Source organism: Magnolia sinica, chromosome 8 (genome assembly GCF_029962835.1).
Source record: "Magnolia sinica isolate HGM2019 chromosome 8, MsV1, whole genome shotgun sequence".
NCBI lineage: Eukaryota > Viridiplantae > Streptophyta > Magnoliopsida > Magnoliales > Magnoliaceae > Magnolia > Magnolia sinica.
The window spans coordinates 78,504,633-78,532,394 of record NC_080580.1 but is presented as its reverse complement, the minus strand read 5'-3'; the positions used below and the strand labels follow the sequence as shown (position 1 = coordinate 78,532,394).

The following is a 27,762-nucleotide window of genomic DNA, read 5'->3' as shown; positions in this document are numbered from 1 at the left end:
CCGATTTTCTGGACAGTCTATTTTATTTAAATAAATTAAAATATTTATAAGTGTCCAAAAATCTTGAAATTTTGTGGGGGTGTAGGTCACCTATGGAAGTATCACTTTGTAAAATTTTAGATCCAAAATACATTTGAGTTGCCCGTGGTATGGCTGGAAGTGGTCTGCTAGGCAGGGACGCCCAGGCTGGGGCATCTAGCCTGCTTCATGGGCCCACCTCGATGTGTTGAATGTCCCACCACCCATCCATGTAGGGTCCTTAGGGGATTGATCATACTTGCCCCCTTTTTATTCAATTAGAACACATTAGGTGGATTTTTGGACCATATACCCCAGGCCCATAGGACTGCCTACACATGGGACATCCCTGCCTTAGGCTACTGCTAGGCTTGCATTCTAACAGTCTGACCCATTTCATATATGTATTGTGTATCCTCTCTCATCTGGTGGGGCCCACAATGATGTGTGTGAGCCATCCAGAATTAATTATACAAAAAAAATACTTCTAATGCTGAACTCCAACCAACCCAGAAATTTGGGTGGGCTGGAATTTGGCATTGAGCCCAATAACTGTTGCCTATAGATGTTCTTTGGGGCAATATGGCCCACTAGATTTGAGGAGGATTTATGTCAGTATCTTATCATCTTAATTTTTATTTTTTTTGGGCTTAATTAGTGTATGATTAAAGGCCCATCCCAAATAGGATTCTTCTTGGGCTAGTCTCTTAGTTAAGTAAGGGCCTTATAGCCTTGGTTGGGTTGGAACTTTTGATAGGCCCATTGAACCCTTGGGTCCTATATTTACCATATCATTGTGATGGGCCTTATGGGCTAAATACTCAAGTAGTTGGGCCCTTGTTTGCCCACTATAAATAATCCATACTTGGGCCGAGATGTGAGGCCCAACTTACATGTGTTAAAAAATTTAAGAATTTTCCATATGTTGGGATAATGGGCTGCCCATTAGGCCTACCACAATGAATGAACCTATGACCCTTATGGTTGGGCCCTAACCTTGCTTAAGGGCCCACCAGGTTGCCTTTGTTTTTGGGCTTAGTGTATGGCCCACTAGGCCATGGGTTGATTGTGCCTTGGACCTTTCTTTGCATATATAGTAGGCTACCTTTTGGGACCCAGTTGAGGTTGGATGTCCTCCTTGGTGGCCCTAAGGTAGGCCCATAGAGGCCCTTATAGGTGGTTAAAGGCCCACCTTGGGCCTGGCTAGGACTGTTCCTCCTTAGGATTTTGACTCTCTTAGTTTGTGGGTCATCCCAAAGTACTGGGCTCCCACTAGAGGACTTCTCTTCTTCTTAGAATACCTGTCGATGTGCCTAGGTCTTGACCCTCCTTGGGACAGACGATTTCATATTCCTCAGGTAGCACACTTACATCGTTGCAACCCATATGCATCATCTGTATGAATTGATTGCATTGTATAGTGGTCATTCAGGGATGGAGTTTCTTCCCTTTTGCACATTGAGTGCCTGAAACTTGTGCATGATTTGTGTGTGCGACTCATGCATTGGCATCGTATTTCATGAGGATACCGCCCTTGCTTCATCAGGGCCTTGCCTTCACAGGGACATTTGTTGATGGCCGCATATGTGGACACCGGAAATATTACTTGAGCATACTGGGTGCGTAGGATGCCCATGGGTGAGATTCCCAAAACTTCCATGGTATCAAGGATCTGCTCCAACGCCGTGACCGGGTGGAATACATGAGCGCACGAGGGCCTTATACCGTTAGGCCGCGACTCCCACTGCCGTGTAGTCGGTTGGATAGGGGTGTGGCCTTACACTGGTGTGAGGAGGCATTGCTAGGTTGATCTGACCGGCTCGTAAATGGGTCCGCTACCTTCAGCCTTGTTGGTGATTGGTTGTCCACAGCGGGTAGTGAGGTCTCTTATGCTCGTTTGGCTGTGCAGATCTGTAGAGCGGATCATTCAACAGTGTAATGGACCCCGTGATTTCCTTATGATTGAAAATGTACTTGACTTATGGTTTGGATATGAGCACTGACATTACTTACATCGCATTAGCATTGGCTGTACAAGCCCCCCTTTCATACATTGCCTTGGTATGACACTCATTACTTATTGCATCGCATTCATGGTAAGCCTTGGTAAGACTAGTGATATGTTCATTGATTATGCTTCTCTCCTTATACCTCCTACTATTCTTCTGTGCACCATTGTCACACACTTACACCACCCTCTAAGCTTCTATAAGCTTATGCACGATTGATACGTGCAGGAGACTCTAAGTAGGCGCCGTAGCAGCAGAGCATGGAGTAGAGTTGAGCAGTGAGGACTCCAGTGTTGCTGATTTCTCTCTCTTTTCCTTTTTATTCTCATGTATGTCCTTTTGGACCTTTTGGATGATTGTAAAAGTTCAAATTTTTAGTGGATTTTGTGATGTGTGCCTTTGTTATTCTTAGATGTACTTGCTGTGATCTTGGGTATGCTCGCATTGGAAGTGATTATATTGTTATGAAAATCCTCCTTGTAGGATCCCAGGATCGGAACCTACCTCAGGAGCCGAGAATGGGGTACTACGGAGGCTGTTGCGGCCAGAACCGGCCATCGGGTTCCTTGTGAGTCCGGTTACCGAGTCTGGGGCGTGACATTTATATATGCTTCATTTTTGGGCTCAAGCCCTAAAATTATTTGTTAAAATGGATAAGCTGAGTGGATAAAATACATAAATCATGGTGGTCCCACAAAGATTACTCAGTGCCCAATCCGCTTCGTATGTGGTTGAAAATAATAGGAATGTATAGAAACTGTATTAATGGATAAACCAAACTCACTTACATCTTAAAAAAATGATTTTCAAAATTAGAAGACAATTAAAAAAAGAAAAAAGAAAAAGCCAGACACACCTTCAATGTGGCTAAGATAGATGTTAGTGCTCTAGTTGCATTTGGACATTAAAAAAGCTCAGCAGATTGATCTAAACTGTCCATTAGCTCCAGCACGCACTCAATGTGGGTTTCCATGCAAACATCACATCGATCTAATGATCTTAACCAACTGATCAGTGGCATTTGATATCAACAGTACAGTGGTCAATATCAAGGTATTAAGAAATTTTACATGGCCCATGTATGTAACTCAAATCAAACCGTCCAAATAGTGGGCCCCAATTTAGATGGATTAATAAGTGATACCTACACTATATTTATCGCCAAAATGTCTATTGGTCGACATCTAACTACCCCAAATAAATAGTCAATAGGCGAATTTAATACATAATTAATGTCCACTAATCAGAGGATAGGACAATTTGGGAGGATAGACTTCAAGAGTGTGGGTCCCACGTTTGGACAGTTTAATTGAGTTAATAAAGGTAACGTGCTAGTGTATCTGAGCACCTGAGTATCAAACATGACTATCTGACATAGTAAAAAATAACTGCCCCAAACAATAGAATAAGATAAGATGGTGCATGCAAGACAGTTGGGGATCTGAGTTTTGTCAGTTCAATCTTCCACCAGTCTCCACCTTAAAACAAATTCAAAATAATCAGGTAGCATTGACCCATCACCACCGTTAGCATCATCATCATCATCACCATTTACAGTAAACGCTAGAATTATAATCCATTCAAAATCTAATCAGCTGGGAAGAAGAAACAGCCACAGTGAAATGGAAGAAGAAAAAGAAGAAGAGATGAGGGGGTCCCTTCTTCCTCATTTGTCATCTCAGCAATCTACACCTCCCTCTCTCCTCATTTATTTGTATGTGGGCCATTTTCTAGCAAGATGGAGTGCAAGGTCTCTCTCTCTCTCTCTCTCTCTCTCTCTCTCTCTCTCCAGCTTCTTTTTTTGCTTCTCTTTTTTCGTGAATTTGATCTTTTTGTACTGGTTTAATAGAGTTGATTATATTATTTTGGTCAGTGGGCCACTTCCTAGCTAGATGGGGTGCAAGGTCTCTCTCTCTCTCCAGTTTGTTGTGTTTCTCTCTTTTAGAAGTTGCATGAATTTGATATTTTTGTACTGTGATTTAATACATATTATTTTGGTCACTCTTGTTTCTATTCTAGATTGCATATGATGGAACATTGCATAGTTTTATTTTTATTCCATCTCTTTTTTCTTCTTTCTTCTTAAAAAAAAAAAAAAACACCATGGATCTTTGTCTTTTATTGGAAAACATGTCCCTTCCCTGATTTCCTGAATAGTTGATCTGATGGAAGCGGATTGCTTACTGAGTACAACTCTGTGGGGTCCACCTTAATTTACATATTTTATCTGTTTATCCATTTTAACAGATAATTTTAGGGCTTGAGACAAAAAATGAAGCATATCCAAATATAAAATGGACCGCACCATAGGAAACGGTGTATATTGAATGTATACCGTTGAAAATTTCTTTGGGGCCATAGAAGTTTTTGATCAAGCTGATATTTGTGATTTCCCTTCATCTATGTTTGTGTGATCTCAAGAAAAGGTTGGATGAAAAATTATAAACACCACTGTGGGCCCTAGCAAGGTTTCAACGGTGTAAATTTGTATTCCCACTATTTCCTATGGTGTGGTCCACTTGAGCTTTGCATATGCTTCAATTTTGGGCTCAACCCCTACAATGAGCTGGAAAAATAGATGGACAGCGTGGATAAACCACATACATTCATGATAGGCCCATCAGAGTTTACTCATTAATTACGGTAAAAACCTACTGAATAAATGAGTAGGCAATTTGATTTTTTATCAGATAGGCCTCATTCTTGATGCACCTAGAGATGTACACGAGTTGAACCGAGTCAAGCTTGGCATAGCTCGACTCAGCTCGGTTCGGTCAGCAGCTCGGGCTAGCTCGAGCCGAGTTCGAGCCTGTGTGACATTTTCTCAAACACATAGAGTGCACTTTCAATTTCTCACAGTACGCAAAACAACAGCATTAGTTTATAGGTATTATCAAACACTCGGCAAACATCATCAAAATCAAGATATGATGGTAGTTTTATTGTGTAAAGCCTTTTGTTTTGTTTTGGTTTTTTTTTTTTTTTGTAGTGATTTATTTTGTATATATATCCATACCTTCCTCACTTCCAGCCGATTCTACGGAGAATGTATGCACTCGAAACAACACTTCGTTGAGTCATTTCATCAAATACTTGGTGAGAGCATCAATATCAAAATAACCGAGTCACCGAACTGATTAGATTTGAGTCGATTCGAGTTAAGATTCGATCCGAGTTGATTCAAGCTCAGACAAGCTTGAACTCGGCTTAAAAATTTTTCGAGCTCCAAAAATCATCTCAACTCAGCTTGAACTCAATTTCAAACTGAGTCAAATTGAGCTTTTTTGAATTGAGTCAAATGAGTTAATCAAACTAACCCGATTCGTGTACAGCTTTAAATGCACCATGCCCCTTAAAGGGAGCAGATCAGGTGCGACCTTGGCCTCACCCAAAATGATGCGGCCCTCAGTGTGGCGCCCACTTTGTTGTATGTATTGTATATCAATGTGGTCCATCTATTTTGACAAATCATCTTATAACATGAGCCCAAAAATAAAGCAGATCCAAGTCTTATGTGGACCATACCGTAAGAAACAATGCTGATTGACCGTCAAAAACATCTTGTGGGCCACAAAAGTTTCAGACAATCTGATACTTTGTTTTTTTTTTTTTTTCCTTCATCCAGTTTTGTATGAACTTATCAACAAGTTGGATGGAAAATAAACATTATGTTGGCCTTAATAAGTTTTTAATAGTGTTGTATTCGACCACCACTATTTCTTATAGTGTGGTCCACCTGAGATTTGGATCTGCTTCATTTTTGGGATTGTGCTCTAAAATGATCTGTTAAAACAGATGGACAACATGGATATACAATATATACATTAAGGTGAGTCCCCACTGTAAGGGCCGCATCATCAAGAGTGAGGCTAGGCCGCATTTAATCTGCTCTCCCAAAAAACCCTAGATGGATTATCCTAACCCCTTAATTGGTGCCTGGGAAATAGACAGTAAAGAAATACAGCAAAGGTCCAACATTGATCAGAAAAAGAAGCAAATATTGGATGACTAGGATCTTTCAACTTGATCAGGTTCATATAGTGCTTGAAAAAATATTACGAATAGCCGTTTTACATTTCTATTGGAAATCCATTGATACATTGAATTATGGGTTCTCTATCGTAGAAATAATTTACATTTGATTTGTTTAAAACTTGCGGTTAGAAGACTCATATCAATCAAAACTCAGGAACTCAATTAATTTGATTAAGCTCAGCATCATTCCAACCATTTGATCTAAACTCCCCTTTATAAACGCCGATAATTAAAAAAAAAAAGATAATTAAAACTTCACACCTGCTTAGGATGATTGTAAAGTAGTAAGAATAATAATATTTTTTATTATAGCGAGGCACGAACATAGTTGTTATTTTTTAGGTCGTTTTTGTCCCCCATTTTTCTCAATCATTGTAATAAATTCCTTAATTACCTATATGATACAAAGATCAGTTTGATTATTCTTAGAGTACATAGGCTATAGATTAACCCAACACCTTACACCACCTAGTTTTAGAGTATTTTCGTATGCTAATGATAGAAAAAAGAAGAGAAAATAAATTTTATTTTTTCTTTCTATCAAAGTTATTATGTATTATATCTAATGGACTTTGGGAAATACTTTTTATAGATTTCTAGAGGAGAAACCGATTTCAATAAATCACTTACATACAAGTAAACTATAATTACGGAGTTCTTAGACACCTTGAACTAAAGGCTTCTCTCTCTTTCATTGAATATATACTTATTAGTTATCATGACTTTATAGATTTTTTCATGTTACTGCTTAATGACATATTTAAGCTCATACGAGGACTTTAAAAATTTACACAGTATATTTCTTGACCCTATTGAACAAATTCTTCTGGTTGTTCCATATATAATTTTTCTTCTAGTTTATTATTTTTAAATGTAATTTTTATGTCCATTTAGTAAATTAAAAAGTTATTAATTAAAGCAATGACAATTAATATTTGATTTGAAGTCATTTTTTACATATGGGAATATGTATCAAGTGATTTACACATTTCTTTTGATTAAAACATTTGGCCACTAACCTAGTCTTATATTTCTTAATTGAGCAATCAACTTTTTTTAAATATCCATTTAAAACTTAAGGTTTTACCCCAAGAAGTTAGTTTACTAATTTTCATGTATTATTAGTCTTAATAGACTATCTCATTTGTAATTTTTTTCAAAAAGAATGTAGTATGTGAAGACATACCCTCTTTGAATGTCATAAAGTAACATTGTAATTGGGTTAAAATTAGGATCATACTCCTTAGTGATATCAAGCCATTTACTTCTCTTAACTTTAAGTTCAGACTTAAGTTCTTCTAAGTCTACATTGTTTGAGTTAGATGGCTCATTTAGTTTGGAAGAGGAACCCTCCATTGAGATAAGCCTCACGGTTCTTAAATTTACAAAGAAAGATATTTCATAAAACTCTACGTATCTAGATTTAATAATAATATTATCATTTGTATATGAGAGCTTATATACCTTACTATGAAAGACATATCTTACGAGTATACACCTATAAATTTTAACTCCTAATTTAGATCTTTGGGAATCTAAAAGCTTAAGATGGGTTAGACAGTCCCATACTCTAGGATAATTAACATTTGATTTTCTACTTTTCTATAGTTCATAGAAAATTATCTTAAATTTAGTTGTAGGTATTTTAATTATAATATGACAAGCAGAGAGAATAACTTCTCTCCAAAAATTAAGAAAAAGTTCAGAATTAAGTAACATTGCATTTATTACGTTAATCAAATTTTTATTCTTACGTTATGCTATTCCATTTTGTTGAGGTGAATAGGGAGTACTAATTATTCATCCCCATTATCACTATTCCTCATAAGAACCAATCAGAATAGGTTACGTGTAATTTGTATGGATCCACATGGTGTATTTGAAGATTTGCAGAAAATTTCTTGATAATAATAACTAGGACATATCAAAACAATGTCACGTCATTGTTTAAGTGACTGATGACAATTGTGAAGAAATGATTACAACAATTGTTAGAATGTAAGAAGCATTCATAAGAAATTAGTGATGAATGGTTATAGTAACTGTCAGAACGTGAGAAGGATCTAGATGGTCGGATTAAAGATATAAATAGCAGAGGAATTCATCAGTAAGAAAATTGTCTCATACCAACCAAATCAATTATCCTTTCAATTACCAGTCAATTTACATTTCATAGTGTAATACTTTACTTTCCAGTCAAGAAAATTACATTCCTTAGTGTAATCATTTACTTTTAGCTTGTTGTTTACATTTTGTAGTGTAATCCGTAGTGTTAATCAAGTAGCTAGTAATTTTAGCTATAATTTAAGTATACACTCATATGTTGGATTCAGTTTTTCATTCGGAAAGATATTTTGTAGTTGTTCTTCACGACCGACTGAAAGAATTTATTCCTTATTTCACTTTATCTGTACTAAAAAGTCCTTTCGTACAGAATGTAAATGTGTAACCCCATCATCAGAGGACAAACCCCACCCTTTGAATATCGTCTGATCTTGTTTACACATTCAGCGAGTGGCTGAATAGGTGACCAATCTCATCAGATCATGGTCATACACTACATGTCTGCCTATCTTAACACTTGGGGTCATAGCTGTTCAGTTTGACTTGAGTCACAAATCCAATTATGGCATGCCCGCGCACACATACTAACGCAAACCAATCACCAACACTAACTTCATGAATAATCTCATTAGATTCATATAAATTATTAAAATCCTTCGAAGTGTATTCACCACCTCTATCATATTTTAAGATCTTAATTTTTCTGTTTGGCTGATTTTCTACTTCACTTCTAAATATAATGAATTTAGAAAGTACTTCATCCTTATATATATATATATATATATATATAATGATCGTCAATAGAGGTAATAACATATTTCTTACCTCCTCTAATAAGATATTCTTTAAATATTATTTAAGATAGCGTATGCCAAAGTAAATTAATCATAATAATTCAAAACTCCTTTCTATACTAGGAAAGAGTTTTCTAGTCACTTTAGACTGTGAACAGGATTCACATTTCTCAAATTTATTACGTTATAAAGTTGAAATTATTCAACATTTAGTCATGTTTTTAATAAATTAAACATTCATATGACCTAATCTACCATGCCACAAAGAGACATTGCACACCATATAAATAAGAGGCTTTATTCATTTTAATATTCAACTTAAACATGTCATATTTATAATTTATGTAGTAATATCCAATGAAAGATTTATTTTTCATAAAAAATAATTTAATCTGATTTTTTAAATTAAAAAAAAAACATGTTTAAGACCAACCTTTTTTAAAAGAGAACCTGAGACCAAATTCTTGCACATGTCTGGTATGTAAAGAACATTGGCTAATGTAATAGTCTTCCTAGAGGTGAACATCAGCTCCACCTTTCATGTCCAACCACATCTATAATGATAGCATTGCCTATCTAGACATTCCTATTAACTGTAATCTCTTTGTCAGTTTTGAACCAGTGACGATCATAGCATACATGTGCATTAGCACATATGCATATCCACCATCCATTACGTGGATCCAAGTGAGTCATGTTTATTTTCATGAAGTCAACCATTATTTTAGGCTTTTCATTCAAATATATTTGAGGCGTTGGTGTTTGATTTGGTTGTTTTCTTTTACGATGGTAACACTCTCTTACAAAATGATCAAGCTTGCGACATACATATTTAACAAATTTATCTTAGCTATCGAATTTTTTATTGTTATTCTTATTATTAGTCTTTGGATTGGGGGTTCTTTTTGAACTAATTATTATGGTTTTATTTCAAGTTATTATGTTTTTCTTAGACTTTTTCATTTATGCGAGGTTGACTTTATAAACTTTTTTCTTAGATTCTTTATTTTTATCATGAGGTATTGCTTCTTCCTCGACATGAAGTCGTACAATGAGGTTTTTAATGGATGGTTCATTAATTTTGTGATTAAATGAGTTCTTGAAGTCTTTCTACAATAAAACCTATTTTTTAATGGCTAGCATCAGTTGAAAGAGTTCATTCAGTTTAATCCCTTCAGATATAATATCGTGGGCTATTAAATTGAACCCGTTTATTCGTTGAAATATAAATATGGCGTTTACTATTTTATATTTATATACCTAATGACATCGTATTTTTTTTACGCATTCTTTAATTTTATATTTCTTTCCTAAGGCGGAGTAGATTTCAACAGATGTTACATAATCATATAAAAACATCGTATAGTTGGTTTGATAGCGTACAGAAATATAATTCTTGTATAGATAGTCATCTTCATCCCATTTTTTACGTACATCAGGAACTCTAGTTCATGAAGATCAAACGGTTTTTTTTTCTTTTTTGTATATCAATCACGTAAGTTATGTGTAAAGTAACGAGATAAAATTAAAAAATAAAATAAAAATAAAATTCCATCTCCAACTCTTATAGTACTGTTCATCATATATTTTCAACCAAATTAACTTAGAGTCGATTGATAAATTTATCAATGTGGTAGGGGTCATATCTCAAAATTAGAAGAATAAACTTAGAAAATGAACTCAAATAAAAAAAATAGAAATTAATTGAAACTTCATACATGCTTAAATTAATTGCAAAATTGAAGAATCTATACTTTTACTATTGCGAAGCGTAAACATATCCATTGTCTTTGACATAGTTCCCACCCCTCGATTTTTCTCGACCAGTGGAATAAGCTCTTTGATGCGTTATCTCCATGATACAACGCCTAACTTGGTTATCTGTGAAGTGCATAAACTATAAATTAATCCAACACCCTACACTTAGTTTTGGAGTATCTTCATATGCTTAGGACAAAGAGAAGAAGAAGAAGAAGAGAAAAATAGTATTTGTTCTTTCTATTCGAGTTGGTATGTATTGAATCCAAAAGATCCTAAAAAAGGCCTAGACTTCCAAGGAAGAAATTGATTCGATAAATGGTATAAAAAGTTTGAAGTTTCTTACTAGTTTTTGTTGTAATTAATGATCAGCCATTACAACATACATTTCTTTCAATTGAAACATAAAAAAGCCTCATCAAAACAAAAGAAAAAAATGGTAAGAAACAGTAAGCATTAACAACAAATTTTAAATTAAAAAATATTAATTATTTAAATTAAAAATATTAATTATTTTATTATCTTTAGTCGAAATTTATTAACAATTTTATATACTCATTTGCAAAGTAAAGTAAGTCAATATCAAAGTACGAAAATTTTTTACGTGTCATGTAACTCAAATCAAACCATCCGCTTATGGTTTTGGCTTAAATTAATCAAGAAGGCCATAGTTGCACTATATTTTATCTCCAAGATGGGGTTGGTAGACATCTAACTGCCCTTAATCAACGGTAAATGGTCTAAATTCAATAGATAAATGTTCACTAATTAGAGGATATGTCACACCCCAAACTTAGAAATCGGGCTCACAAAATTTTCAATCGCTGAATCCGGCGCCGACAGCCTCCGTAGTATCCCATTCTCGGCTCACAGCGCCCATTTGCAAAGTTCCGATCCTGCGATGCTACGAGGAGGATTTTTAACATCAGTTTAATTCGTAATAAGCATAACCAAAGGCATAACCTACAAACAACAACCAAAAACTCCATCACATTTTCACTATGATAAAAAATTTATAAGTACAATACGCGTAAAGGGAAATACAATGATGATAGATAAAAGCTCCAAAATAATCTGCTACATGCTCTAGCCTCAGCGCTGCTGCAATCCAATGTCACCTGCACGCAACAGTCATGCATAAGCTTATGGAAAGCTTAGAGGTTAGTGAAAGTGTGTGCGTAAGGTAGTAATACAATTATATAGTATCAGAGTAATGCGAAATATGCTGATAAATTCATGAATACTATTAGTCGTACTAAGGTTATGCGATGCAAGACATGAATGATGTCGGCCATACCAAGGCCATGCGATGCGAGATGCAAATTCAAGCACACTAATCCTCATCTAAGTCCACATATCAAAACAGCCCAACTCTGTAATATCACCGGGGTCTAGTACACTCTAAGCTAGACTGCTGCCCCATCGCGCGCAACAAGGTGAGTGGAAGAGACCTCACTATCCGTCTACCAATATTGGGCTCGACTCGTCAATAGCGGACCCATTCCTCGAGCTGGTCAAACTCAACCTAGCTTTGCCCCCTCCTCTCGAGCGGATAAGGCCACACCTCCTTCCAATCGACCACGACACAGTGAAAAGCGCGGCCTTCTAGTAATTGGCATCGGCGCTCATGCACCCACTCGGTCTAGACGTCGGAGCAACCTCCTGGTACCATAAGGGTTTAGGGACTTTCACTCAGGGATATTTATAGCACCCAATGTAGAACAAGATTTTCAGTATCCAATCCTACCAACCATGATATGCATGTGGAGGCTATGACTCTGATGTCGGTAGGGCGTACAGTATACATGACACACAATACGAAATGCATGAATCATGCAATCCAGTCATACAGCAATCATGCGCATACCGCGCGCTCATGTAGGCATCTCCCTTTACCAGGGAATCTCATAACAATCTGCCCAATGGCATATACTATGATCAATCACTCATCTCATCACAAGCATGCAGATGATGTGTATGGGCATGTATCATGATGCAATGTTGTCACATACTCATAATCCGAATTAATAATCGGAATCGAAAATCGGTCTATAAGTAAGGCGGGGTCCATATATGAACATTCGATCAAATCATAATATAAAGATCGGCCCTCGGCCGTGGTTATATCAAATTCGATAGCACGAAACCGTCCGTCTACGGCGAATGGGGCCCACTTATTTGGGTTAACCCATGAAGAGAATGGGCCTAACAAGGCCTAAGGGAAGTTCACAATGAGGACATCTAACCATCATTGCCCATCAATGTGGATGTCACACCATCATTGCTCCCAAGGCATGACCGCCAAAAACATCATCACATAAATCATGGTGAAATCTCAATCAGATAGGCCAATTCTAATGGGCCGAATCAATAGGTTGAATCAAATGGGCCGAATCAAAGGGCCGATTCCAACGGGCCGAATCGAATGGGCTAAGTCAAATAGGCCGAATCAATGGGCCAAATGTATATCAAATCGGGCCGCACTAATGGGCCAAATGTATATCAAATCGGGCTCACCCTCATGTATTTTGAGATCCAACCTACTCATAAGTTAGCATAGAGATAGATGAAGTGAAAACCAAATATCAGTTTGGGTGGGAACCACTGTGGCTCCTAAGAAGTTTTAAACAGTGGATGTCACTGTACCCCATTATTATTGCGAATGGTGGGGTCCACTTGAACTTTGGATCTCACTTATTTACCCCATGCCAAAAAAATGATCTCACAAATGGTTGGACGGCTTGGATACAACACATGTATCATGGTGGGTCCCATAGATAGACGGCATGGATAGAATAGGTGGGACCCACAGAGCTTGCGGCCGTGTGCAGCAGTAGGTCTACACCCCACAGGGCAGCTACATAGCTGCTGTACATGCAACTACTGCTGCTTAAAGAACAACAAAGGTGGGTCCCACGTAGGGCCCACCCTTATGTCTATATATACAATATAATATATATATATATATATATATATATTAAATATAGCTGCTGCTATGCAGCTTTATGCATTAAAAGGGCCAGAGGTGGGTCCCACATAGGGCCCACCCTCATAGATGTATATAATATACATATATATATATATAACATATATATTATAATATAATATATAATATATTATATTATATATATTAATATAATATAATATATTAATATTATATTTAATATAGAATCAACGTCCAGGCCCTGGACGGCCTGGACATACACATACATCATGGTAGCCCACACATGGGGTGGGTCCCACCGTCCCTAGTCCCACCGTCCAGGGACGATGGATGGTTTGGATAAAACACATACACTGTGGTGTGGCACATTAGAATGGATGGACGACATGGGTGGGTCCCATGGACCCCATCGTCAGTCCTCACCTCACTGTTAGCCACTCATACTAGGGAATCAATGCTAAGACCTCAGTGTTGAAACGAGGTATCTTTCACCCGGTCTATCTCTTGGGCTATGGATCTGGGTGTGGATAAACATATCAGGGAGGGCCCCACATGGACGTGGGTCCCACCATCCAGGGGCAGTGGGCAGTTTGGATAAAACACATACACTATGGTGTGGCCCATCGAAAGGGATGGAGGGCGTGGATGGGTCCCATGGACCCCACTGTCAGCCCACACTTCACTGTTAGTACACCCATTGTCAGTCCACACTTCACTGTTAGCCCCACCCCACATCAGTCCACACTTCACGGTTAGCCCACGTCCAGTGTCCCTGGACGCTGGACAGTGTGGATACAACATAGGCATCATGGTGGGTCACACATGGACGTGGCCCACCTGATTGGATCATTCTAATATTTGTTTTTTTTCCTTCTGTCCAGGCCCGGTAACGGCCTGGACGGTGTAGATCCAACTCATCCATCGGGTGGGTCCCATGAAGGTGGATGGCATGGATACAATATAGACTTCATGGTGGGCCATAATCATAGAAAGAGAGAGAGAGAGATCGGAGATAATGGAGGGGCCCCGCCACTATGGGCCCCTCTTGGATACAACCATACATCAAATTGGGTCCCACCATATGTGGGCCCTAAGATCACAAAAGACAAATACAAAAGAATAAAAATGTGGGTCCAAGATCACCCACCTTCCACTTCTTCTTGCTCCCTTGGCTTCCTTTGCTTCTTAACTTCGATCCTAATGGAAGAGATGAAGTTTTAATGGTTAAGATGGGAGATGAGAGGGTAGGAAGTAGGCCACACACAAAGCTCTCTTAGAGGTTTGAAAGAGTTTGGACGTGTGATCTTTTGGGTTACTTGGAAAATGGTTTGAGAATGAGAGAGAGAGGGTTGTAAAGAGAGAGAGAGAGAGAGAGAGAGAGAGAGATGGGTGATGGAGTGATGGATGTGGTGAGTGATGGGTGTGTAAGAACTTTATTAACTTTAGGAGTAGATGGTATAAGAAAGGTATGAGATGTGTGAGAAATTGTTGACTTATGGAGTTGCTTGGGGATGGGTGTGAGGTGATGGTGTACTTGACATGTACTTGACTCTTGATAGGATTGATTGATTGATGGATGTGACATTGGGTAGAGATTCTCTCGAAATTTGCACGTGCGATGTTTTTCTCGAACTGAACACGGGCCCACATCTCCTGGCCTGGGTATCGCCTCGGCGCGCGAGACGCTGCATCGGAACCGCGACGACAGCGCCGTCGCTAAGGTATAAGTCTCGGGTCGAGCCGACTCTGGTTTACAGGACTCGGCTTAAGATCGTGCTAAAATGTTAGATACAGGTCGAGAGTTGTCAGAATTTGACAGGGAGGATCGCGGGAACCTATGGAATGGTACAGACTAAGATACAGGTCTTACAGGATAGGACTGATTAATTAAAAATTTGAATGATGGGCTTTCAAGAATGGGAGTAGATTAGGTGTGGGCCTGGCCTCACCCAAGAAGGTGCGACTATTACCGTACTAAAGTGGGCCAAAAATGTGAGGATTGAACATCTACCGTTGAAATATTATTGAGGTCACAAAAGTTTTAAATCATGCTAATATTTGTGTTTTCAGTTCATCCCAGTAAGAATGATGCTACTAAGGGTACGAATGGCAAAAGTTTTGAATTGGGCTAATATTGGTGTTTTCGGTTCATCCCAATAGGAATGATGTTATTAAGGGTATGGATGGTATATAAACATCACTATCTACCCCAGGAAGGTTTCAATTGTAGGAATCTCCCTACCCAACTTTTCTTTTAGTGTGGCCCACTTGAGTCTTGGATCCTTCTCACTTTTAGCCTCATGTCCTAAAATGATGATTAGAAGTGTACATGAGTCGAGTTAGCTCGTTAGCTCGCTCAGATCGACTCGGAAAAGCTTAACTCGACTCAGATCGAAACTGTGTTTGAGCCAAGTTGAGCTAGTTTTATTGAGCTCGAAACTTTTTGAGTCGAATCCGAGTTGGACCTAGCTCGACTCGGTATTGAGCTTGAACTCGACTAGGTTCAACTCGGATCGATTTTTGAGTAAGTGTCTATATATATATATATATATATATATATCGGACGTCCAAATTATGTTTAAAATAAAAAAAAATTTAAAAAAAAAAACTCTAACCCTCCTGCGTCCTCTCATCTAGGTCGTTCGCCCAACCCTAAAAACCCTAACCCCAACTTAAACTTGACTCTCTTCAGTGCCCAAACGGCGACCAGCAACCAATACCACTCTCCCCTCCTTTATTTCTCGCCATTCTCCAGCGCCCGACAATGATGTTGCTCACCAAGTATTTGGTGAAATGACTTAACGAAGGTGGCTGGTCGTAAGGAAGGTATATATATGAAACAAATACCATTTTTTCTTGATTTTTATGTTGTGTAGAAGGTGTTTGATGAAATACCTGTAAAACCACAGTTGTTGTTTTCACATACAGTGAGATTTTGAAGGTGCAGTCCATGTGTTTGTGAAAATGCTGCACAGGCAAACTTGGCTTGATCTTGGATCGAACTCAGCTCGAACTAGCCGGAGCTGCTGACCAAACTGAGCCGAGCTGGCCAGTCATGCTCAAGGACCGAGCTGAGTCGAGTTCGAGCTGAGGTCAGCAAGTGGCCGAGCCGAGTTGAGCCGTGCCCAACTCGATTCGATTCATGTACACCTCTAATGATGATGGACAGAGTGGATTTCTTACAAACATCATGGTGGGCCCACTTACGTTTCAGAGGCTTTAAGAGGAAGTCCTGACGTTGGAACCTAACTGGACCTGATGTTTGTGAGAAATTGTAACGCCCTGAAAATCGGTAGTCGAGCATAGACTCATTCCCGAGTTCCAACGCATCACTTATGTAACATAGATAATGATGGTTAAATATTGTCCGTATTAGTACCTTAAAAATGAATGAGATTATATCAAAACAGCATATCATACTCCAGAGGCAATTAAAGTACGCTAGCGGAAGACTGTGATATGTATATAAACTGTACAAAAATAATAGTAAGCCCTCAGAGCATGACTGTCACTAGGTTAAACAATTATAAGTTTAATTCAAAAATATATAAAAATCAGAAAGTGTAATATTCTCTATCCAAAACCCTGTAGCCCCGCCAGCGCAACTCCAGGTCTACATAGACCCGCCAGAGAGTTGCATATAGGAGAACTCCTCCTTATCATCGTAATAGTCCGGCTCTGCCTCATAAGCATCCTATCACCCACAACTAAGACAGAGTCTGGTTGGTGTTTAAAACACCGTCCCAGAACGTGGGAGTGAGTAATCAACTCAGTGGAGCTATAATGCAAAGGTTAACATGTTATCAATTCAATCAAGTAGTAATGATAAAGCAATACAATCAAGCATTCCTAAGTACTCTGATTAATGCAAAAATGATATGCATTAATGATGCATGCCCTCGCCTGCACTCCCTCTGCGATCTTCCTCTTACGGTCGCGGCATGCACTTCTTCCTCTGTGCTCAACACCAACGCCAAAGACACATGCAATGCGGTGCATGAGCGTGATTACCGAGTTCTTATTAGACCTTTTCATACAGCAAGATTGAGAAAGTAAGGCACCTCCCTTTATATCATAACCCAAACATTGATCCATCTAGGTTCGTCAATCCTAGTAGTCACATACGATAGATGGCTTCTAGGTCGTTACGGAGAGGCTCGTCACTATCAGCGTAGGCCTGGTTTATACTCTAGTTTACTACGGAAAGACTTATTACCTCAACGTAGTTTCTAGTGTATGCTCGAGGTAACTACGGGCTCGTCACCTGATCGTAGGCCGACAGCTCGAATCTAGTGTCCCATACCACCGTATTCAGTTCACGAGTTGGTTTGCTCACTAGACACTACGGGGAGGCTCATCGCCCTAGAGTAGGCTGACAGCTCGACCACGGTGTCCCATACCACCATACCCGGCTCATGAGTCTTAACGGATCGAGGTACCAAGGTTAAACGGGTTTGGCATTGGTAAGTTGGTACCTTAGATTCAAACAGTAGCATCCATACATGGTGAACATACATCGGGTCAACCGGGTTGCTTGACAAGTTCGACTGGTACGAGCATACGTCGAGCGGATCGACATGGAGCGCGTAAGCACTCTGCGTGGCCTAACCACTGCGACAAGTAGCGTACGACTCGGACTCATCAGGCGTGTCTGTCGTGGTTAAGCAATTCAACCACTGTTCACAAACAATTACCGATTGCCTGGGCTACATCGTAGCCCCAATCACATTCCAAACAATATCATTTACATATAGTAATCCAAAACAGCATGTGACAACTGAAATCAGATATAAATCCTACTTGAGCAATTTAACAAACACATACTACACACATACACAGACATTTCATCCATACAGCACATAGTAGTAAGATAAGTTATATAAAGGATACTATAACCATACTTAAGGGGATTGAGAATCCTATCTCAATACCCTCATTACATACATTTAAACCGGCATTTTCTCATTCAGGCATTTTATCAAACACTTAGTCTACACATATTACATACATGTAATAAATCAGTTAAAACACGTGTTATAGCAAATCCACTTACATAGGAGTTTTTACACGTACAACGATCATGTATTAGCAATCAATAATCATAGCAAGCACAAATCATAATTCCATATTCATTCAAACATTTTAACAAACACTTAGAATGCATTTGAAATAGCCTAACCTACATAAATGTGTAATATGTTGGAACATCCTAACTACGCATATGTGATAGCACTCAAGTTAGTTAAAAATCATTGACTGGCATTGAAAGCCTTGAAAACCATAACCTAAACGTTTATAGTCCGCACCTTTCGCCGGTAGACTCATAACGAACTCAGTTCGTTCTCTAACTCGTCGTCTACAGCACAACTGCAACCTACAGTATGAAATAGGTTAGCTATTTCATCATTTACTCTATTTGAAACCCTAAAATAGGTTAGAGTTAGGATTTCTTACCCGAAAACGGAATCAGGATCGCCAGTATAGCGATGGTTAAGGGCTTGGAGTGGCAGGGAAGAGTCCCAGGAACAAACTCCAACACTCTCTCTCTTCTCCTCACTTTCTTCTTCTCTTTTCTCTCTCTTCTCCTCACTTTCTTCTTCTCTTTTCTCTCTCTTCTCTCTCCTAGGGTTGTAAATTCGTATGAAATGAGAAAGAGAGAGAGAGAGAGAAAGGGTTTAAAGTGCTTATATAGGCTTAGAACTGATGGGAATGGCCCTAGGGCTATGGTATACTTAGGTTATAGTCAAAGACTGGCCGTTTCGGTCCAACAGAGCACATTTGGAGGCCCCTTTTCTGCGTGCGGTCGGACTTAAGCTCCCTGACATTGGATCTAGGCCAGACTAAGTTTTCAGTCCGATCGGATTTACATATCAACCGCGGAGGACCAGTTTTAGTTCGACGGTCACCGGTACTCGATCAGGGCCACAAGTACACTGACATGTGTTGGAAATTTTTCCTAATCCAATGGTGTAATTAGGTCAGATTCCGATGGTCTGAATTCTTAGATTTGGCCTGCAAGTGAACGACTCAATTCACTTAAGTTTCAGTTCATTTTCTAAAGATATTCACGTTTCTCATACACTTCACTCCGATCTCAAGTTGTCTGTTTCTGGGTATTATTAGGACTTGATTTCCGAGGTGATTGTCAAGTCTAGTAATGCGGTCATAATCGTATAGCTTTGGGGTAATCGGACTTTCGACGTGTGGTACAGGTCCGATACGGAGTTTCGGTGTGCTCTCGAGAGCAAACGGGTTTAGAGATTGATCCTGGATTTCAGGGTAATATAGCGTTAACAATTCTACAAGTTTTGGGTCTTGCAGTTCGTATTTAAAGTAATTAGTGCTAATTTCACATGTAATCTAGTTTAACACTTAGTTAATTCTCGTCTAATTTTTAAAGGATTTGGTCCTTAGTGATTTCTGCCTGAGGTGGTACTCGGTCTTTGTACGGATTTTTTCGATACGTTACAGAAATTCACTCCATTCATTTGTTTTTAGCTTATTTTAGGCCATGAGGTTAAAATTGAGCCGGATCCAATACTCAAGTGGGCCGAATATGTGATGATTGTACGTCCCCATTTGAAAAATTCTTGAGGCAAGATAAGTTTTGAATCAGGCTAATATTTGTGTTTTCAGTTCACCCTAGTAGGAATGACGTTATGAACAGTATAAATGGCATGTTAAACATCACGGTCGACCTAGGGAGGTTTCAATGGTAGATATTTCCTTACCCAACTTTTCTTAAGTGCGGCCCGCCTGAGTCTTGGATCCTTCTCACTTTTAGTCTCATTTCCTAAAATGATCTTACAAAATAGATGGACGGAGTGGATTTCTTACAAAATATCACGGTGGCCCCACTTACGTTTCACGCATAGGAATTTCTTGTGAAAGCCTTTCGCAGGATATCCGCGTCGGGAGCGGATTGGATACTGAACGCTTCAGTAGCCAAAAGGCTACTGAAGTGATGTGGCAAAATGGCATTGGTGGATACCAATCATCTGTTTCCTTACAATAAATGCTCTTCTAACGGAGATCCGTTAGCGGATGATTTTCCGTTTAAGTTGTGAACGCACTCGGCGGATTTCCTGCGAAAGACTTTCGCAGGAAGTTCCTGCGCCGGGAACTCAGATGGGGCCCACTGTGATGTTTGTGAGAAATCTTACCCGTACATCTATTTTTTGAGTTCAATTCAGGATATGAAGTAAAAAATTAACCGTTTCTGGAGCTCAAGTGGGCCAAAGACGTGATAATTGAATGTTTATAGTTGAAATATTCATGGGCCACAGAAGTTTTGAGTCATGCTAATATTTGTGATTTCAGTTCATCCCAGTAGAAATGAAGTTATTAACGGTATGGATGGCTTGTAAACATCACTGTCGAACCAGGTAAATTTTAACAGTAGGAATTTCCCTAGCCACATTTTCCTTTAGTACAGCCCACTTGAGCTTTGGATACGGTTCATTTTTAGCATCATGTACTGAAATGAACTCAAAAAACAGATGGAAGGAGAGGATTTCTCACAAACATCATAGTGGATCCCACCTTGTTCTACGTACGTAGAGTTTACCGGTGTGTGGCAAGGGAAGTGGATCACGTACTAAGTAAACTCTGTGGGGTCCACCATGATTTATGTATTTGATTCAGTTTGTCCATCCATTTTATAAGATAATTTTAGGACCTTAGCTCAAAACCTAAGCATATAAAAGGCTAATATCGACCACACCAAAGGGAACAGTGTGAATTGAATTTATACTATTGAAAAATTCTTGGGGGCTACAGAAGTTTTGGATCAAGATTTTATATATATATATATATATATATATATATATATATATACTTTCATCCATGTTTTTTTTATCCTTTGAACAGTTTGGATGAAAAATAAACATCACTGTGGGCCTGGAAAGGTTTCAATCGGGGAAAATCATTATTTCCAGTGTTTCCTGTGGTACGATCTACTTGAGATTTTTATAAGTTTCAATTTTGCGTTCATCGCCTAAAATTAGATGGAAAAGCAGATGGAAGGCGTGATAAATCAAATAAATTTTGCCACGTTGAAGCGTTCAGTATTCAATCCGCTCCCATCCGCGTCCCCCTCATAATACAAATCCAAAGAATTGTGCATTCATGACACCTGGGAATCTGTGAGAATCTGAGTTTTGTCAGTCAACCTTCCACCAGTCTCCACATCGACTCAAACCAGCCATTCAAAAATCATAAACCAGCAATGACCCATCAACACTCATCAACCATTCATTCACCCTTCAAAATCTAATCGGCTGGGAAGAAACAGCCACACAGGAATGGAAGAAGAAAAAGAAGAAGAGATGAGGGTATTCCTTCTTACTCCTCCTTCTCAGCAATCTACACCTCCGTCTCTGCTCATTTATTTGTATGTGGGCCACTTTCTAGCAAGATGGGGTGCAAGGTCTCTCTCTCTCTCTCTCTCTCTCTCTCTCTCTCTCTCTCTCTCTGATTCCACCCACCTGATTATATGATTTGGGTCAATCTGGTTTTTATTTTAGGGTCTGTTTGGATGCCTGTAAGTTGGGTAAGTGGGAAGTGACTTACAGGGAAGTCACTTACAGGTGGTGTTTGGGGGAGAAAAATCACCTGTAAGTAGCTTACAACCTGTAAGTCACTTACAGGCAAATCTACCAAAAAACTGCAGGGGGATGGGGGTGGGAAGTCACTTCCCTGTAAGTCACTTACAGGCTCAACGGTCAGATTTTTAAAAAGAGGGAAAGAGGGAGAAACGCACCAACCCACCAAATCTCTCTCCGTCTCTGCAATCTCTCGCTGCAGTTACTGCCTTCCGTCTCTTCTCCTCCTAAAACGGTAGGGTTTCATCTACCCTTTTTTTCTCCTTTGAAAACGGGAGTGGTTTGACGTTACTCTATAAGGCACCTGCGTATTTTTTCACACGTGTCATGGGCCTCTAATCCCAACAGACCATGTGATGCAGCATCCCATGAAACCGTCAGGGACTGTGGCCTGTGGTTGGTGATCCTGTAGATCGTTTATCTGGTTGGTCTCACTGTGGCCTGTGGTTGATGATCCTGTGATGTACTCGCAGTGTTGGTGAATCTCTTAGATTGCACAGTTAGAATGCAAGTAATTTAACGATCTACATCAGTGTTGGTGAATCTCTTAGATCCTGAGCATCAAACTCCTCATTAGAGAATGAGAAAAACTTTGATGATAGAGTGGGATTGATGATGCGCTGGCCCTTGGAAATTACATCAGATTGCACAGTTGGAATGCAAGTAATTTAATTATTAGATTTTATATTAATGTTTTTAAGTTTATTCTCAATGCTTCAATTTAGTTATTACTCCATATTATAGATTTTTTGAATTCATGGGCCCACTTTTATAGCCCACTTGATGATTGGTTTAGCTTAATAATTATCTCAAATATTCATCTTGATGGGCTTAACAAAATAACATATTTGATCCCATGTTTTTTTATATGATTATAACAATTTAGAACGATTCCCCAATCTAAGCTATGCTCGATGTGAATATACAGCTTTCTACCTGTAAGTAACTTACAGGTTATCCAAACAGAAAAAGTAACTTACCTGTAAGTGATTTACAACTTACATCCAAACAGGTTACCTGTAAGTAACTTTCACCTGTAAGTCACTTACAACTTAAAAGAACTTACAGGCATCCAAACAGGCCCTTAGATTGCATATACATTGCTGATTCAGATTCTCTCTCTCTCTCTCTCTCTCTCTCTCTCTCTCTCTCTCTCTCTCATTCCACCCGCTTGATTAAATGATTCGGGTCACTCTTTTATATGATTTGGGTCATTCTGGTTTTGATTTTAGATTGCATATACATTGCTGATTCAGATTCCGACTCTCTCTCTCTCTCTCTCTCTCTCTCTCTCTCTCATTCCACCCGCTTGATTAAATGATTTGGGTCACTCTTTTATATGATTTGGGTCATTCTGGTTTTGATTTTAGATTGCATATACATTGCTAATTCAGATTCTGACTCTCTCTCTCTCTCTCTCTCTCTCTCTCTCTCTCTCTCTCTCTCTCTCTCTCTCTCCCCAGTTTCTTTTGTGTTTTTCTCTTTTAGAAGTTGCATGAATTGATTATTATTATTTTTACTGTGGTTTAATCAACTTGAATATATTATTTTGGTCGCTCTTTGCTCTATCCTAGATTGCATATGATCTAACATTACTAACTTTTATATTTATTTGATCCTTTATATATTCCATCTCCTTTTCCTTTTTTTCGATATTGGGCTCTTTTTTATTATTTTATTTATTTTTGCTATCCATCTTTGTCTTTTATTGGAAAACATGTCGCTCCCCCGTTTCGTCCGTTCCGTTTTCTGAGTTGATCTGATAGGCTCCATTCTGTCTCCACCATGTCCCAAAAAAACCCTACATGGGGTGATCCTAACCCCTTCATTGGTGGCTGGGAAATAGACTGTTAGGAAATAAATACAGCAAAGGTCCAACATTGAACATGAAAAGGGCCAAGCATTGGATGGCTAAGATCTTTCAACCTGGAGCTGGGGCATGGACTATTCACTGTGGGGCCAGATCAATGACATTGATCACCTAGATGTGGGCCCCACTTATAGGATCTCGGGGAGTGATATATATATATATATACTGCTTGGAAAAATGTCAGGCATCATGGTTTTACATTTCAATTGGGAATCCATTGATGCATCTACTTGTCGGTTTCCTACAGAAGAAATGATTCACATTAAATTTTTTTTTTTTACAGCTTATGGTCAGAAGACTCACAATCAATGAAAACTCAAGAACTCAACCGAGTCGACTCGGTTTGGCATTGTTCTAAGCATTTGATCTTAACTCCCATTTTATGAACACCAGTCAACTTCCTCGGTCAATATCTTATGAAATCATTGAATTTTAATTGACTTGAATGCATCTCACAGAGATGATGCCGGTACCTTAGCCGAGTCCGGACTTTTTTTTTTTTTTTTTTTAAACATTGTCCCGTTTTGTGGGAAATAGAATGGAACTCATTGCCTGCTCTAGTTTCACTCTTTTCCATCATGTTTTGGTTGAACTGAGATGGATTAATAACGAACCCATTATCGTCATTCCATTCTCATTTTGTAGACTTGTTTGCAGCTGTGAGCGTCTTTCTCATCCCATCATCCACATTTAGTGGGGCACACCACATGGCTCTATTTCCATAAATGCAAATGGGTTGGTGTGGATTTGATTCCATTGGCATTCTTTGTTACATCCAAACAGGCACTCCATGTAACTTTAGAATCTCATTTTGCAATCCATCCCGACTCCATATTGCAGGGACTAGAATTACTTGAAACTGCTTCCTATTCTGTTTTTCCTATATGTGAATACAGAGGAAGTTGAAGTCAGCCATCAATTCATAAGTTCCGAGTTTTGGTGTGGTGTTTTTTCAGTTGTATTTCTTCACGACACCATGTTGAACTCTTTACCAAATTCCATGACCAACGAGAGCCCATTTTTTCATTGTTGCAAAACCGACACTCGTTGATTTAGATGAGAATCACAGAAAACTATCCAAGCTATTGTGACATTGTATTGGGTATGGTTTTAGCAGGGGAATGTGTCCATGAGCCCTTTCTTCATACACATGGAATCAACTCATGAGATCGATTTGGACCATTCATCTGTTGGGTTTTACCATGCACGGGCCGAAACTTGAGAACCACAGAAGTCGGAAATCCTTATCTGCAGATTGGAGGAGTTTTACCCATTGAACGGTGGCTGGTGGTTGGACTTATTTCTAACTGTGTTTGCAGTCCTACTAGAAAGTCACATCCAACTGGTGTGATTTCATGGGACAGTGCTTCTACTTTAGGCCAATGGATGAGCGGTCCAGATTGGCTACATCTGTACCACATGTTCAGAGATAGAGGGCTTATTGATTCCTTCTCTTTTAGCAATAGAGAATATTCTTGTGTTTTAGGCTCTTAACATCTACCAATATTGTCAGTGCCTTCTACAATAATGCTGCAGCTCTTCATAGTCAGCCTAGTCAATCCATGTTGATTTCATCTCCTCAAATTGTTTCGAATTCGAGTAGGACTCAGTGACAGCCCAAAACCGAGCCAACTCGAAATTCAGTCAAGTTCTATTCGTCAACTTTCTTGAGTACTACTTGAAGTCGAGTGGATTCAGTGGGTTCTTCATTTGGTATCCATTCAAGAAGCCACCTAGTTTCCATCTTATCATGACAACAGTTTAAAAACCTGAAAATTTGACTCAATTCAATGTTCATCTAGATCGGGTCGACTTAAAGACTCAACCTGACCGGACTCATAGACTCAACAAATATAGATTGGAACTTTTATAGAAGGAAAATAATATTTAAAATTATTACATGACTAACTTAAAAATATAAGAACAAAGGAGTCGAAACTATCATAGGCCTTGCTGGTTGGGGTGGTCCCTTAATTGAGTGGAGGTTGTGGCAATCCTCACCATAATAATTTTTAATTTTTAATTTTATTAAAGGCAGTCTTCACATGACATATGGCTTGGCCCAAGTCACCCAAAGTCGTGTTGAATTGACTAAGTTATTGAGTCGACTCTACAAGTCATTCCGATTCAAGGCCGAGTCACTGCCAGAAATGAGTTTCCTAAGGACTTGACTCCAAGCAAGTTGATTCAGCGAGTTTTAAAACTATGATCACGGTCAGGTAACCTAAACTGAGCATAAATGCACAATCTCATGTTTTTGCTTCATAGTTGTTTAAGGATAACAGACAGTGAAGATGTCATGGTTCTTTAAATATGCTTTCTTGATTCTATTCATGCAATCAAAAGATCAATGTCTATGCTCATTACCTGTTATTCGGCTTCTCCCTTGTTGCAGAATGTGGGAATTCTCAGTTGGTTTATACATGATTTACGTGTGGCCCGACTCTTTACTATTTGCAGCGATTTACGGTGTCGTTGAGTCTGCCTCAACTGCATTATTTGGTCCAACTGTTGGCAGATGGGTTGACAGATTCACGTATATTCAGGTTATTACTCTTTCAATGTGTGAGCAGTTTGTTTTGTTAGGAATCAAAGGCCACTGTGTGGGCACTTCAGGAATATGGGTTCGGCCCCACCAATACATTGCAATGGCCTGTCCTGCTTATAAGATGGGCCCACTTGTTTATGAAGAAATGGATGGTTAGAAATGATGCATTCACATGGGCTTGATTTTTTGATCAGGGCACATTAGCAGTAGGGGCCCATTTCCTGAACAACCTGTATGTCTCACACGTTGCCACAATGGCACATGTGGGGGCATCTGGGTTTGGCAATTGCAGATGCACATCTACAAGTAGAGTATTCCTACAACGTATGTAACTGTTATCTACTGAAGATTGATGCATCGATACATAAAGCTCATGTTTTAGCCATTTTAATTGCAGGTTCTTCGAACATGGTTGTTAGCCCAAAATCTGTCATTCATGATCGCTGGAGGCACAGTGACTGCACTACTGATCAACCATGCTTTGAAATCATCGCATTTCGTTGCGTTTATATCACTTGTCATTTTAACCAATGTTTCCGGAGCTGTTGGTGTGCTTTCAAGTCTCGCTGGGACTATCTTGATCGAACGAGAATGGTAATTAATGGCCCACCTAATCATAAGATGCATCTTTTGTATTATACTATATCAAGCCCACGTAAACCTCTAGATAAGGCCACATGTGCCAACCTGTGTGGGACATCCGAGTCGTACATCAGGCCCTTTCCCATGTCGGGTAGGCACATGCGTATGTTTAGTGCAGATCATTGGCAACTCTTTTTAATGTCCATTGTTTTAGGATGGATCCACTAAAAAGCTTTGTAGCTTAACCTACAGCATGATGTGTGGAGCCCACTGTGATGTGTGGTTGATATTTGATCCATCTGTCATTTGCGCCCCACGTTCTCTCATACCTAAAACCTTTAAAATCATGTGGTGTGGCCACCCGAGTTGTGGAACTGAACTGCCTATTTTTTACTTTCCATTCATCCTGGTGTGGTGCATCTCCTGAACTGATTGGATGGCATACGAAAAACACAGTAGGCCCTAAACACAATCTGGAATGTTTTTAATAGCTGGCGTCCCCATCCCAAATGTTCTTTGTGGTGTGGCCCACCTGCA

The 27,762-nt window shown here is 39.0% G+C and overlaps 1 protein-coding gene across 9 annotated transcripts in view; it reads left to right on the top strand.

Moving 5' to 3' along the window:
* The first annotated feature begins 3,471 nt into the window (after positions 1 to 3,471).
* Positions 3,472 to 27,762, top strand: part of LOC131253477 (solute carrier family 40 member 1-like) — a 44,688-nt gene continuing 20,397 nt past the window's right edge. For 4 of the 9 annotated variants that reach the window (XR_009175208.1, XR_009175209.1, XM_058254479.1 and 1 more), the window contains exons 1-3: positions 3,472 to 3,777; positions 26,491 to 26,641; positions 27,041 to 27,237. Coding sequence is in view for 7 of the 9 variants with exons in the window: in XM_058254479.1 (XP_058110462.1) it covers positions 3,650 to 3,777; positions 26,491 to 26,641; positions 27,041 to 27,237 (476 nt within the window). In the remaining 2 variants the exon portion in view is untranslated. The other 5 variants (XM_058254481.1, XM_058254480.1, XM_058254483.1 and 2 more) reach the window with 5 other exon arrangements.